The 15,619-nt window shown below is 36.7% G+C and overlaps 1 protein-coding gene across 21 annotated transcripts in view; it reads left to right on the top strand.

The window, feature by feature from the left end:
* The window catches only part of FOXP2 (forkhead box P2), a 242,446-nt gene that overhangs the window by 96,033 nt on the left and 130,794 nt on the right, over window positions 1-15,619 (top strand). For 19 of the 21 annotated variants that reach the window (XM_065407858.1, XM_065407851.1, XM_065407843.1 and 16 more), the window contains one exon: window positions 1,181-1,270. The exons of the other annotated variants lie outside the window; for them this stretch is intronic. In XM_065407858.1, the coding sequence (XP_065263930.1) occupies window positions 1,181-1,270 (90 nt within the window). The remainder of the gene's footprint in view (window positions 1-1,180; window positions 1,271-15,619) is intronic. 21 annotated transcript variants of the gene reach the window in all.

Below are 15,619 nucleotides of genomic sequence, written 5' to 3'. Positions count from 1 at the left end.
ATGCCATATGCACATCTTGTCAAAGCAACTGTTGTCATGGATACTAGAAACTATCTTAAAAACCAGCTCATTTGAGTCTAATCAAAATTGTACCTTTCTTTATCAGCTGAGAATCTTGATGATTTTAGGATAATATCGATGAGATTGCATTGTATTGTGATATATATACTGTATGTTCCAGTAACAGCAATATGACGTAGTTTAATACATTGTTAAATAACATAACTGCTATTCACTGAACTCAGACATTAAAGAGGGAGGAGAAAAATAGTTCTTCAAGTAGCTTCATTATAAATGTTTTACAATTAGTTTAAACTGTTTTTCCTTTAAAAAAAAATCTTTTAGTAAGTACTGTTTTGTAGCTCTTGTTTTTACAATAATTTTATAGACAAAATTCATTTAAACTAGCCCTCTTCTGGTAAATGGAATGTTTATATACATTTCTATTGCTTAGCTTTATTTTGCTGAGTTGGAATGAAAACATAAAATAAATGAAAACATCTTATATTTTGATTGGGATAATGTCATCCACAGAAACTAATCTGATTGGTGGAGTGGTAATTTCTTTGTTCTCTGATTTTACTAAGAATGCAAATGAAAACCACTCAGTTTTATTTAGCATTAAAACTGCACTTTATTTTGTCAAAGGAGAGGTTTCCCCTTGAATTGTAAGTACAAAAAAGTGTTTTTAATCTTCAATGAATATCCTTATTAATTCACTTTCAAGATAATCTGATGTTGATTTGTCAAATTTAATTACAGCTTCCGGTAACACTTGAAGTCTACTGCTTTTGCTTCAAAATTGTAATATGAAAATGCAAATTGAATGATAATTTACAAGGGAGTGGGCATTTTAGTTGAACACTCAAAGACAAGTTCCTTGTGGAAATGAGGCTATTGATGCAGTTTATGATTTTTCCTCTTCAAGCACTTTAAACAAATTAACTTTATTTCCTGCAGGATTTCATGTACATCCATAAATTCTAGTGAAGTCTTATGTATGTACATTCTGAGGATTTTTCTTGTATATTTTAAGAAAAACTCAAGTCTAATTATTACAGATTAAATAGGAGGAGACTATATTTTCTCTGAATGTACTTACCTAATATTCACAGTGACTAACCAGCCTTTTTCTATGAAATGTTCAAAAATTATTTCAGGATTGTCTTTTTACTTTTAGGCACTCCAAGCAGCAAGACAGCTGCTCTTACAGCAACAGACAAGTGGACTGAAATCTCCTAAGGGCAGTGATAAACAGAGACCACTGCAGGTTAGTAAAATATGCTTATCTTTGGGGCCTTATTCACAGGGAAGTGCATTGTGCTCGCACATGTATGTGTATGTCTGTAGTGTACTCTTGCATATGTACAGTTTCACAAATACAGTAGATATGCTTGCGTGCTAGTAGTTCATTTCTGATTCATAAAGAAAACTCACTGCACAATAAGAAAATGTTGTAGTTTGTAGATACTTAAAAGGTCACTTACTACAGAGATTTATGCAAACCAAATCTGAGTTCAATAGCTACAATATAAAGAATGTTTGTATAGATATCTTGAGAGATTGTGTGTGCTCTTACTCACAAATGGATGTAAAAATTCCTGTGTCAAGACTAGGAGTAAAATGATGTCTAAGAAAACAAAGCAGCCGTAGACAATCCACTAGCATTCCAACCAAGGGACAAATGCAGAACAACCCAAAGCTGCCAACACAACTGCGTGAATTGCAAAGGAGCTGCACCTGCTGCTTTTAGAAAAAATATATTCTAGAGTTTCATATTTGAATGCTGTGTTTCATTCAGCATTTGTGAATTGCTTTACCACATGTTGAGTAATTTTTCCAAGTACTTTATTGATAAAAATATGTGTCCCATTTGTAAAAGGTAAAACATGTTATCCCAGGAAGTTTTGGTTGTTTTGTTGTTGTTGTAAATTTTACCTCATTCGTAGGTTGTTGTAAGTCAGAGTTCTATATGAAATTATACACTGCTAACACCAGAGATTCTCACTCATTTCAAGCATACCAAATATTCATATTTTCACCTGTGAACAGCAAAAGACAACAATATGTGAGAGATGATTGTGCATGGCTCTGAGTGTAAAGAAAGTATAATTCCTTCCATCTTTTCCCTCACAGCCCCTATCTTTAGGCCTTTTGGAGGTCACATATTCTTTGGTAGGCCAGTGAATTTCTGTGTGGTGCCTTTCTGGTTGGGGTTCTCCACTGAGCCAGAATTCCAAACAGCCACTTGGGGCTGCTCTGCATCCTCAGTTAACTTTCTTTAAATAAGTGTCTTTTTGTCTCAGATGTAATTTGTGTGGTGTGTTCTTTGGCTTTAGTCTTCATGCCATTTTTCTCTTCTGGGGTGTCTAAGGGAGTATCTCATACACAAGAGTTTTCTTTTCTTTCTTTCTCTCTTTCATGTGAAATTTTGCCAGAAACATTATGTTCACTTGTGCACTTTTTAATGTAATTCCACATTTTCACCCTTTTCTTTGTGACACATTCATGAAGGAACATAAGGACTCGTTCACACAGCTCTACGCTTCCACCTTTTTCCAATGTGCTTTCTAAATTGCAGCAATTTGCATACTTACGAGCTGTCTCAGTTCAGTGAGGACTGCCCTGGCTTTTTTAAACCAACTATAAGTGCTTACAACCAGGCCAAAGACTCAGGCAGATGTCTAAGGGGAATTAAATATATACAGTTGGCATCATGCCATGAGGGTCTGCTATAGAAAGCAAGCAAGAGTCCTGAGACTGTCTCAGCTTCCCCACTCTTCTCCTCAGTGTTGGCTTTTTCCTCTACCGGATGTTCTGAAAGCTGAGGACAGAGAGAAAAAACGTGGCCAGACAGGCAGCAGCTGCCTGACCTGCCAGCCATGTTTCTTCAGTGAGTGCTTAAGGGTAGGATTGGCAGCTCAACGCTCCACCCACCACCTGGTCTTTATCTCAAGTCTAAGGAGGAAAGTGTTGGAAGGAACAGCCGGGAGGGATGGACGGTGATGAAAGAAGGGAAACACATAGGGAGTCAGACCTGAAACCTAGAGTGATGGTGATTATTTTGAGAGAGGGAGAGATTCTTCTGAAAGAGGGGGAGAGATTGGAGGAGATGCTCTGTGTCCTCATATTCCCTATGGATCAAACATGGAGGATATGCCCTGTGTTTTTCAATCTCTCAGGGAAAGGAAAGGTATGTCTACATTAGAATTAAACACCCACAGCTGGACCGTGTCAATTGACTTGAGTTCACGGGGCTTGGGCTATGGAACTATTTAATTGCTGTGTAGAAGTTCGGGCTCCAGCCTGAGCTTGAACATCTATTAAACAGTCCCATAGACTGAATCAGCTGTCATGGGCAGCCATGTGTGTTTAACTGCAGTGTAGACATACCCTAAGTGGTAAAGATGCCTCGTGCTTCCTTCTCACCAGTGGTGGTGAAACAGGGGAGGAGTAAATAAAGAAAACAAATAGCAAATATTTTCTTTTCAAAAGCTCTCTAAAGCCAGGATTGCTGCTTTTTTATGCCAGATTTTGCTCTAGACACCCAGAATGCCCACAATGTCTCTTATTAAGTGTGTGCACTTTATTTGATACTTTTTAAATGAAAGAAAAATGAAATTTGTTCTCCAACTTCAGTTTAGGTATCAAATGTCATGTAAATTAAGGCCTGAGTATAATTCCATTTTTCTTTTTCTTTCTGACTGTAAAGTGTATAAAAAGGTTTGAAAATAAGTTATTGGAGTTTTTTTATTTCTGTTGTTGACTGTTAATACAGAGCTTTGCATTGTTCATTATGTAGTGGAAATTTACATCTTGAGCATTATGATGCCAGTTAGGCCCAATATTGTAGTACAGGTCATAAAATTGTACAACATTACTATATTATTATGCCAGATTTAATGGTAACTTAATGCCAAAGTTTCATAGCAATAGGCACCGATACATATATACAGGTCTTAACAATGTGGGGTTTAGAGGACACAAATACAAAGAAACATATGCTTAAAGTAAAAGGAGAGAACAAACTTCTCCCACCAAAATATTAAATTAGCTTCAGTATTAATGTGTTTCTAATTTCAGAGCAACTGACCAGTCTGGCAACTGGAAACAGATTGGGACTATATTATGGATCTAATAAAACTTTTAAAGTAACATCTGCATTCAAATGGAGGCGTTAGGTAATAATTCCCATTGCGCCTCTCATGCACTCCATATTTTGATGTAAATAAGGAGCACATACATAAGGAGAAAGAAGGAGGAACAAATTTTATATTTTTGTAGCCATTTTGTTACAAATTGTATTGTGTCTATTTTTGAAACATTCAGTATGGTATTTTATGTATGTTTTCTTTATTACTCAGTAATATGTGCAGTATTGTAGTGGCCTGTGGCACACATTAGCTAATCAGCAGGTTGAAAGGTTACTGCAGAAACTTTCAACCTCCCCTCACACTCATTGGCAAAAGTAGGGTTTGGGGGTAGTGGGCCATGGATTTCTTATGGTACTTCACACACAGTATGCCTTTAGGGAACCCTCTGGGATCATTCCAGAGGAATTTGGGTAGTGATCCAAAGCAGTTCTTACTTGCTTCTTATGAAAAAATCCTTTTGAAAGTGACAGCATGTTATATAAGCTGGATAAAGGGAGATGACTCTTATGTTTTGCATTTTATATGTTTATGTGTTTATGTATTTATGTATTTATTTATTTACTTAAATGGAAAAATATTATCATCATCCGGTTAGATCACAAATATTATTTCTTAAAGGTGCTCGTAGTTTAGACTTGGATCTGACATTGTTCTGAATGATAACTGCATAGCTGTAAAATTTTTATAGATGGCCTGTTCCCAGAATGCGTATGTCTATCTACTTATCTCTATTTTTTTATTTACATTTTTTCTGGGTTTCAGGGCTGCAGATGGCATAAGCATTAGCATGTCTTATGCAAAACAGAGAAAAACATGCCATCTGACAAGCTTGAGTTCGAGTTGTAGTAGTGATTTTACTTTCATGTATAGATATCTGAATAAATGTATTTGAAACATGTTTATATATGCCATTCATTACCCTAATGCACCAATTGAACGGATCCAATCAGTAGGTACATTGATTAACAACATATAGCAGAATAACTAAATAGGGATAGTGATGCGAACGGAAGATATTAGCCTAAGTATTATGAGATATATTTTACTGTCTTATCTGTACATCCTTAAAAACATATTGTAATACTAAGGATAAGATTTTTGTAATGTTATTTTTGGTTCCTGAAAATTTGTTATCTTCACTAGTGATGCTGTGATTATGGTGACCTGTCGTGGAGCAAGCTGGCCACACGCCTGGAATTATTTAAATGTCATGACAATACATTCCCAGAGTACGTATAATAAATAAAAATCACTTCGACTTTTAGAACCTTTTCAGACAAGTACCTTTCCTACAGCCACTGAAGAATCTAGCGTCATGTAGCTTAGGTATGAAAACTTGCGCATTATTGTTCTTGTTACATTTACAGCCATGAGTCAGACTTATGGCTCTTCAACAACTGTACAAATTCTATTGATTTGCTATCATAGTTGAGCATTAGTGCGCTAGGATTATTTCCTTTATTTCGGGTAGTCTAATCTTTACATTGTTCATGTTTTACATACTGCTGTAGGCTGCATAACTATTTGGATGGCAAGTTACACTTTTTTGCTATAAGATCTATGAAAATCTGTTTTTTTTCTATCCAGTGTAATCTCTATAATGGAGTACTTCATTTTCATGAAGTCAGGCTTCAAACTTTTTCTTAACTGATATTTATTTTTAATTCTGTAGGTTAATGTATTTATAGCTAACTGGTTGCTTATTAACATCTTAGTGCTAGAAGATTTGTTGCTTTCAACGTCAATACGAATGCATTTTGTATTAGGATGCTATGTCAGGAAATCATGACTCCTGGAACCAAAGGGTTAAGCTCAGTGTGTACCAAGCCTGTTGTATAAATATCATGCTGTAGGGAGAGTTAGTTGTTAAGGCAAACTTTGTTTGTTTAGTATGAACACGTCATTGAAATAATCATTTTATAAAATTTGGTTTTAGGAAAGTTAAGTATACATTTAAGTTTCATTACTTAATGTTTATTTTCTTAGTGTTTAGTAACCAGAGTACCAGAAGTTGGAAATACGTGTATATATAAAATGTCTAAAATATCAGACATTATCTTTTTGTAAAGTATTTTATTCAAAGATAAGTCTGACAGTACACCTTCACAACAAAGAGATTACAAGCCCTGATTTGTCATACAGAGGTCATTGATCCTACAAAATATTTTATCTCATTGTGTGTAAATGACAAATGGAAATAATAAAGAACAACTCAAAAATAAAAGTAGAAAAACAAAACACTGAACAGCATAGTTTGGCTGGTGAAGGTGTGAGCAAGCTATGGGTGTGTGTTGGTGTATGTGTGTGTATGTGTGCAGGTGCATGTACATGTGCGTACAACATGTGACAGAGAAAGAACCAGTGATGGAACTGAGAGGGGTATATCTGGGTGGAGTATAGAGTGAATGGGGTTCTGAGTGGTAGCGTAAGGAGTGATAGGATTAGAGGGAGGTAAACAGTGCACCATTTTCTTCAGAAGATAGAAAAGCATGTACCTACAAGGACACCCATGTACCCTACTTCTGGCCTCACCTGCCTGCTCTCCCTGCCTCAGAGCTGCCCCTAATTCAGTCATCTCCCTTGGGATCTTCTGGTAAGATAAATTGGTATAAAATAGTGAACAAAATATTATACTTATTCAAGAATGGATTTTAAAAACATAATTTGTTATATAATGTATATTATATTGTAATATAAAGAACCTGATGAGAAAGTAAAAAAGGACAAAATAGGCAAAAGTGGGCAGAAGAAATTGGAGAGCAGAGAAAATACCTGGGGAGCATGGGCACTTGCTTTTCAGTTTTGTCTTGGGGCCTGTAAATATGGAATACAATTCTGGTCTCACACCTAACTATATACGGGATTCCTGCTTAAAACACATAAAAGGAGAAATAAATGTTTTGGATAATAACGTACATTGGGTTTCCTCTGTGCCAGGTCAACCAGCAATAGAAATCAATTTAATTAGTCCAAAACTCTCTTTCCAGATCTTCCAGCCAACTATATTTGTACATCTCTTCCACTTAAGACTAAGTAAGCCCTACCTAGCACAGGAGCAAGGGGCATGAAAATTTTGTACATACTCGAGAGCATTGATTTGGAGAGATGCAAATGTCTAATATGTAAGAGGAGAATAGTGATAAACAGACTCGCCCTCTTGAGTATAATCCTGAAGGAAATGTTTGGCCTACATATAAGCAAACATTGAGGCTTGGGGTAAATTAAATCTGGAAGCTAGCTGCTGGAAAGGCATAAGTCCCATTTTTCCTAGTAAGTCTGCTATGAAGGATATGCAGTTATCCTCTAAGGTGAAGAAATTTGCATCAGTGATACCCACTCTAAAGGCAAGGATAAACCCTAGAGAGGAAGAGGAGGCAAGGGAGTTATTTTTAGTTAAGGTGAGTGTGTCTGTGTGCATGTGTAAACTTCCATGCTTTCAGCAGTGTAGAAAACAAGAGTTCCATGTAATGCAGAGAGATCAATATGTTAAGAAATGAAGGACCAGGCTGTAATTCAGATGTGTATAATGGATACATAATATTGTATTGGAAATATTGTAAGGAAAATGCTTTTAAAAACCTGATTCCTCTCTCATTTATATGGGTTTTACCCTCATGAATAGAGGCCCATTCCAGAGTACCTGTCCTCTCTTTGATTATTTATGTTACTGGTGAAAACGAATATCTTGTGTCTGTTATCTTTAAGCCACAACATCTGTCAGGACAAGTATTGCTTTAAATCACTTCTCACTGTTAGAAACATCAAACATTTAAAAAAAAAAGTCAGCCAATAGATTCCTAGAATGCCTCTATCACTTTCTAAATACTAAAGCAAATGATTTTGAATAAGATATTTTATGCTGTTCATCACCCACTTTAGTTTTCATATTGATTTATTGTTGCTGAAAATGTCTTTTTGGCTTATATTAAACATCTGTAGTGTATTCATGCTCTATTTTTCACTGATAAAACAAATGTTTATAGTTAGATATGTATGTAAAGTATTTCTGCAACTCTTCAGATCTTATGAGTTTTATAGGGACATATATCGAAAAATCGTACATACGCATCCAGTGCTTTCCACCCTTCTACTTGCAGTGAGTGAGAAGGAGACAATGTAGTAGTAATGCTTTTTGTAAAAGTTATATTTACAACCACTGATTATGTGGAACTAGAGCTAGCACATAATCAGCAATTTTAGAAAGCATATTAATTTTAAACATATACAGGTGCTTAAACATATACAGTTCATCCTCCTGGTTTCTATGCCTCTCTCTCTCAGAATTTTATTACTGTCTCTGAATCCTATATCCTTTCTTTTAGAGTTGGTTAGGAATTTTCCAGCAAAACATTTTTTGTTGGGAAATGCTGATTCATCATAAGTGAAACAATGGGAAAGGGTCAGTTTGGACAAATTTTTAGATGAGAATTAAAAAAAAAAATTTCATAATTCTCAAAATGTCCCATGCCAATATTTTTTAAATGAGAAGTTTTCTTTTTTAGGTAAACGAGTAGTAAAAAAAGGTATAAAATGGTTAAAATAAAAATGAAACATTTTGAAATGACTGAAACAAAATTTTCAGTTTACCTTATTTGATTTTTTTCAGCTGTGAATTCATAAATTTTTTTGAGATTTTGACTTTTTGTCCTGATTCAGGATGCGAAAATGTGTCGACATCTCAGAAATTCTTGTAGGATTAGAAAACCATTTCCTGTACATCTACTTTCTTTGCTCCTGTTATCACTCTCCTGTCCTCACCTTCAAGTTACCTATGTTGCTGATCCTCTGACTAGCTCTACTGACTGTGGAGTGGGGGGGAAACGTTGGGTTGCCAATTTTGATTGGACGTATTCCTGGAGGTTTCATCACATGACATGATCTTTAATTAAAGATTAATCTTTGATTTCTGGAGACTCCAGGACAATCCTGGAGGGTTGGCAGGCCTAGGGAAAAGGATCCCAAATTCACTCACTCCTACTCTTCATATAGGCTCACAAATTTCAGGCCCAGGATTTAGAGAATACTTATTCTTTTCTCAGACTAAAGAGCAGACCCACAGCCCCAAATTCTTCTCATGATGGATCCTGCCATTTGCCTTATACCAGGAACTACTGCTGTGAATTGGATGGATGGAGGAGTGTCTGTCTTTTTCCTTATCTGGTCTGTAAACTACAGGAGTCCAGGCCCTAAAAATAAGTTTCTTTTCTTTGCACTGCCTCAACAGCTGGAAACCTTTACCCACTCCCAACCCTCCCGCTATGCTCCCTGCACAGCCTTCACATTCACCACAACTGCTCCTTTTTCTGCCACGTGAGTAGCTCCTTTATGGTTGTGGGAGATGCAGGTTTTCGTGAGCCACTCTTCCAGACTTTTTGCAACAGCTCTGATTGGTCTGATTCTCCCACTAGCTGGCTGACTGCCCAGAAAAGCCTGTGAAGAGCCAAGTGGGGATGTGTGAATGGCTCCCCACTCAGCATGATTCTATTAAAGGGTCTGCTAGCAAGCAGGTTCCTAATTACACTGGTTTAAGATTCCACCACTCAAGCAGGTGTCTCTTGACATCCTTGAATTTGACAAACATATCAGTGTACAATGATATAAAAGTTGCTGATCCAGAAAACAGCCAAGGAAAATATCCTGTAAACTACTTAGCATTCTGAATTGTTTTTGCTTAATTTTAAGTCACTATCTGCTTTGCATCTAAGTGAGATACGGTGATTCTTTGTTCTGTAATTTTAAAAATAGCTTCAAGTGAAATCACTGTCAGGGTATAAGTTATCTTTCCAGGGGCATTTATTTAATTACGCAATTGTAAATGCTTACAGAACATTTCTTTCAAAAACAATGTCCTCTGTCTAGACTGTAAAGAAACCACACCCAGATGTAGTGATATATGTTGTTAGTTCTGCTCCCTTCCAAATAAAAATCCAGGGCAGAAAGTCACACTAAAATGTCATTCTATCAGTTCTTTGTATGCAATTGCTGATTTTTTCTTAACAGATTCATTTTACTGCATACATCAGATATTTGTATTGATTACTCATTTCATGCTCATTGGGCTATATTTATGGATATTTTACTTAGTGTATGTGTTAATTGTGCCATTGTTGTATCAAGCAGGGTGATTGCTTTTTTCTGTAGTTTGCATATTTCAAAAGGAGAAATTAAGTATCCAGTTATATGCCACCTTCAGGGTAAGTGTTCGTCTTAGTTCACACTTCAACTTGCCAGTATAGGTATGAGATTAAAAAATGAATTATTGAAATTAACTAATTGATCATGCATAACTCTTACTTTGTATTTTAGTCATAAATCTAGAAACAGATTCTCTCAGTGCACACTTCAGGAACCAGAAAGTTTCATAATGCAGAGTGAAAGAGCACCTTAATACAACCTACAAGTACTAACACTTCTGATGCTGACACTTTTTTTTTTGTCTTAAAATTGCCACCTTGACATCTTCTGTTGTTGGTGCTACTACACATTCTCCAGTGATAAGCCACGGGGTGCACTCTAGATCTTTGTATGCCAGGTTGAGGAAAACCAATTTATTTCTTACTGTATAGCAAGGTGTAATAGAACTAATGGTGCAAAATCTTACTAAATGAAACAGCTAATCAAGCAGTCTTTGAAAAGCAGCCCTACAAAAATATCATGGAAAGGGAGCATTCCAACAATATCGATACGGTAAGGGTCCCAAAGAGGATCTCAAAATATAAATGGTTAATAAAATTCTCCCTTCAGTCACCACAATAAATACATTTATTCAAGAAAACTATATCAGTAGATGGAAGAGGAGGCCTGCATGCTTGATGTTGAAGAAAACACAACTTAACATATTAGAAACATTTCTCTAGCAAGTATCTCTTTCAAATTGATGCTGCTATTATTTAGAGCATATAGAGCCATGGACATGGTACTTAATAATAGTAAAAATACATACATCACAAAAGGTATTACCTAAAATAGCTTACAATCTAAAGGCCCAAACAGATGATATATAATTAAAACCGCAGTCAATGAAGTTTCCTGTGGACTTCTGTTCCTCATGGAACAGTTGGGTTTTGGGGAGTGCTTTTTGAGGCGGAGATAATTATGAGCAAGTAAGGATAGATGGATGGTTGCTTGGTCAGTGGTCTTTGCTGATCTAAATGAAAGAAAGCATGGAGTCAGGAGTGGATGATAGAAACAAAGACACAAAGGCAGAAACTTAAGAGATGAAATTCCAGACTCACTGAAATAAGTTGCAAAACTCCAATGAGAAGTACATGATGTTAATTTGTCCATAAATTTGCTTAGTCCTGAAAAGTTTGCTTAACTGATTTTAACCCCTCTTCAGATTGTGAAATACACACAAAGTAGGTGCAGTGTTAGTGTTTCGTGCCAGTTGACCCACGTAGTTATTTTTTTGAATATATTTTTATTTATTTTCAATAATCGTGAATAGGTAACACTGTAGAGCGGATAGAAAAAGTGTAAATGATATATTTTTTTAATACACCATGAAAACCAGATGTAAATTTGGAGTGTTGTCTCCATTGATACTTCCTTTTATATGGTAAAGGCTTGGATGCCTTTGATTGTCTCATTTGTTTATGGTAGAAATAGGAGTTTTTATTAGCACATTTTGTGTATGTGTGGCTTTTACTTCTCAGTTTTATAAATTAACATTTTTCAACTGATGATATTAAAAATGTGTCAGATTCATCATAACTTGTAGGGCGTAACAGAAATATAATTGGAGTGTTAAATATGGATATTTGTATTTGGAAAGTAGATCCAGCTCAAAACTGTCTCTTTTCTCTGCAATGTGCAGTATGGAAACCAGAAATTGCTGAATATATTTTCCAGAATCACAAATATTTTCAATAATTCATTTTCTCTAAAAATATATACTTTGATCATGTTTAGCACTTATTTAGCATCTTCTATCCAGTTATCTTATTGAAATATTTTAAAATAAATTAAATATCACAGCACGTTAATGAGGTCTATTTTATTACTCCCATTTTAAAGATTGGGAAGCTGAATTACAGAGAGGACTAGTGACTTGCCCAACAAGTCTACTGAACGTGTGAGAACCGAGAATAAAACCCAGGTCTCCTTTTGCGGTGCTAAAAGAACCACACTTAGGCCTTGTGTACACTTACCGGGGGTTCGACGTGTGCCGATTGATGCATGGTAGTCGATTTAGCGGGTCTAGTGAAGACCTGCTAAATCGACCGCCGATCATTCTCCTGATGACTCCTGTACTCCATCTGAACGTGAAGTGCAAGGGGAGTCAACTGGAGAGCATCTCCAGTCAACATCGCATAGTATGGACCCCGTGGTAAGTAGATCTAAGTACGTCAACTTCAGCTACGTTATTCATGTAGCTGAAGTTGCGTAACTTAAACCGATCTCCCCCCGTAGTGTAGACAATGCCTAATTCAGCATCATGCTGGATAGTTCAGTCACCGGAAATGTTTGTGTTTGTGTATGTTGGGAGGGAAACATTTGCAGAGCTCTTCAGACATTTTAGATAAGCATTTAAATAATAATGTTGTTAATTTAACTGGGATTTTACAATTTGTAACGTAATACTCTAACACTACATTTTTAAAGCAAATGATTATGACTCTTTCTGTGCTTTTTAAGAATGTGTTTAGATCATCAGTATAAGTGATATTGAATCAGACAATCTTCTTGGCTAGTAATGATCTAACATACATTTAGAGGAAAGAATTTCTCAGTAACTGTCAAGACTAAATTTTTTTAATTCTAATGGCATGCAATTAAACTACTACATAAATTTAAAAAAATACCTCTTAAAACCCACCTATTCATGAAGCATTTTGGCTACAATTACCATTTAATACAGTGTGTTTATTATATTTTATTGTATTATGTTTATTGTGATTGTAGACTATAAGCACTCCAGGGTGAGAATTGTTGGGGTTTTTTTTAGAATACTTCAGCTATTGTACAGCAGTGTACGTATGCTGACAGCATCATCTCTATTATAAATTTAAATAAATACTGTTTACACTTTACAGTGGTATCCACTACAAAGAAGTAGTTTGGATTCTGTTGCTGCTATATATGGGTTCACTTTGAGATTATGCACACTGATACCTGATCTTCCTCACAGTGAAGTCGGTGTCAAAACTCCAAATTATAAAAGCCATAGGATCGGACCATTTCTTGCCTTTAAATTGAGAATGAATGAGTATATGGCACAGCATAAAATTTACACAAAAATGAAGTTTCATGCAATCCTATATGAAGCCCATATTTAGAGAGATTGTTGAAGGAGCCCTATGAGGAATCTGCAGACAGACATCTACCCCAGTAAAATGTTCTCTTTCGATAACTTGCTCTTTGTTTTTCTCATGACAGTGTCAGTGGGAGCTCCATAACTGTAATCTCACTTTGAAAATCTTTCCTTCATCTGACAGTTCCTTCTTTTCTTGTGTTTGTTTTCTCCCTAGATATAAAATATTTCTTATTGGGTTTTTGACTGTGCTGCAGTGGTACAGGTGGTAGCTTTTTCATTTTTGTTCTGGGAGAGTTAACTGCTTAGATTTTCATTGCAAGTCATTTTATTATTATTGCTGGTAATTATTGATTAATAGTAGCCCATAATTAGCATGAGATGTATAGTGTATTCACAGAATATAAACATGCGGAAGAAATCCAGTATAGACTCATAATTAGTGTGTTTTCTATATTGGAAGACAGTGACACTGTTGGAAACAAGATCTGCATATGGACATAGAATCATAGAACCATGGAAGATTAGGGTTGGAAGAAACCTCAGGAGATCAGATAGCCCAACCTCCTGCTCAAAGCAGGACCAACACCAACTAAATCATCCCAGCCAGGACTTTGTCAAGCCGGGCCTTAAAAACCTCTAAGGATGGAGATTCCACCACCTCCCTAGGTAACCCATTCCAGTGCTTCACCACCCTCCTAGTGAAATAGTGTTTCCTAATATCCAACCTAGACCTCCCCTACTGCAACTTGAGACCAGTGCTTCTTGTTCTGTCATCTGCCACCATTGAGAACAGCCTAGTTCCATCCTCTTTGGAGTAGTTGAAGCCTTCAGATAGTTGAAGGCTTCTATCAAATCCCCCCTCACTCTTCTCTTCTGCAGACTAAACAAGCCCATTTCCCTCAGCCTCTTCTCGTAAGTCATGTGTTCCAGCCCCCTGAACATTTCCGTTGCCCTCCTCTGGACTCTCTCCAATTTGTCCACATCCTTTCTGTAGTGGGGGGCCCAAAACTGGACACAATACTCCAGATGTGGCCTCACCAATGCCGAATAGAAGGGAATAATCACTTCCCTCGATCTGCTGGCAATGCTCCTACTAATGCAGCCCAATATGCCGTTAGCCTTCTTTGCAACAAGGGCACACTGCTGACTCATATCCCGCTTCTCATCCACTGTAATCCCCAGGTCCTTTTCTGCAGAACTGCTGCTTAGCCAGTCGGTCCCCAGCCTGTAGCAGTGCATGGGATTCTTCCGTCCTGTCCTTATTGAATTTCATCAGATTTCTTTTGGCCCAATCCTCCAATTTGTCTAGGTCACTCTGGACCCTATCCCTACCCTCCAGCATATCTACCTCTCCCCCCAGCTTGGTGTCATTTGCAAACTTAGTGAGGGTGCAATCCATCCCATCATCCAGATCCTTAATAAAGATGTTGAACAAAACCGGCCCCAGGACCAACCCCTGGGCACTCCACTTGATACCGGCTGCCAACTAGACTTCAAGCCATTGATCACTAGCTGTTGAGCCCGACAATCTAGCCAGCTTTCTATCCACCTTATAGTCCATTCATCCAATCCATACTTTTTAACTTGCTGGCAAGAATACTGTGGAAGACCTTATCAAAAGGTTTGCTAAAAGTCAAGATATATCTCGACATTGCCAAAAGTGATCATGTCTCAGAAGAGATAGAAGGAATCTGCTACCTGTTTCTGAAAAACGTTAGCCTGGTTTATTGGCCCAAACACCAGTACATGGTCAAAAACTCAGTGATAATCAAAATTATGCATTTCTTCACTTCTGAGTATACCCTTTTTAATATCAGTGTCACTGTTTCAGTGGTCATCATTAATAAGTCAACATTTACCCATTATTAGATATATTGAGGTTATGTGCTGTTGGAGAAAATTGGATTGCTCACAGGATTAATATTTATTAGTGTTATTAATTATTTGTATTATAATCGCTCCCAGAGGTCCCAACCAAGATTGTATACTCATTGTGTTAATCATTGTACAATCATATATGAGAGAGAATCCCTGTCCCAAAGAGCTTACAGTCTAAATAGGTAATTCAGACAAAGTATGGGAGGGAAACAGAGGTACAGAGAGTTAAAGTGATTTCCCCAAAGTCACATAGCAGGTCATTGTACCAGCAAGGAATAAAATCCAAGTCTTTTGACTCCTAGTCCTGTGCATCAGGCCACAGTCCCTTCCC

Source organism: Emys orbicularis, chromosome 1, assembly GCF_028017835.1.
Source record: "Emys orbicularis isolate rEmyOrb1 chromosome 1, rEmyOrb1.hap1, whole genome shotgun sequence".
Classification (NCBI taxonomy): Eukaryota; Metazoa; Chordata; order Testudines; family Emydidae; genus Emys; species Emys orbicularis.
This window is presented reverse-complemented; position numbering and strand designations above follow the sequence as displayed.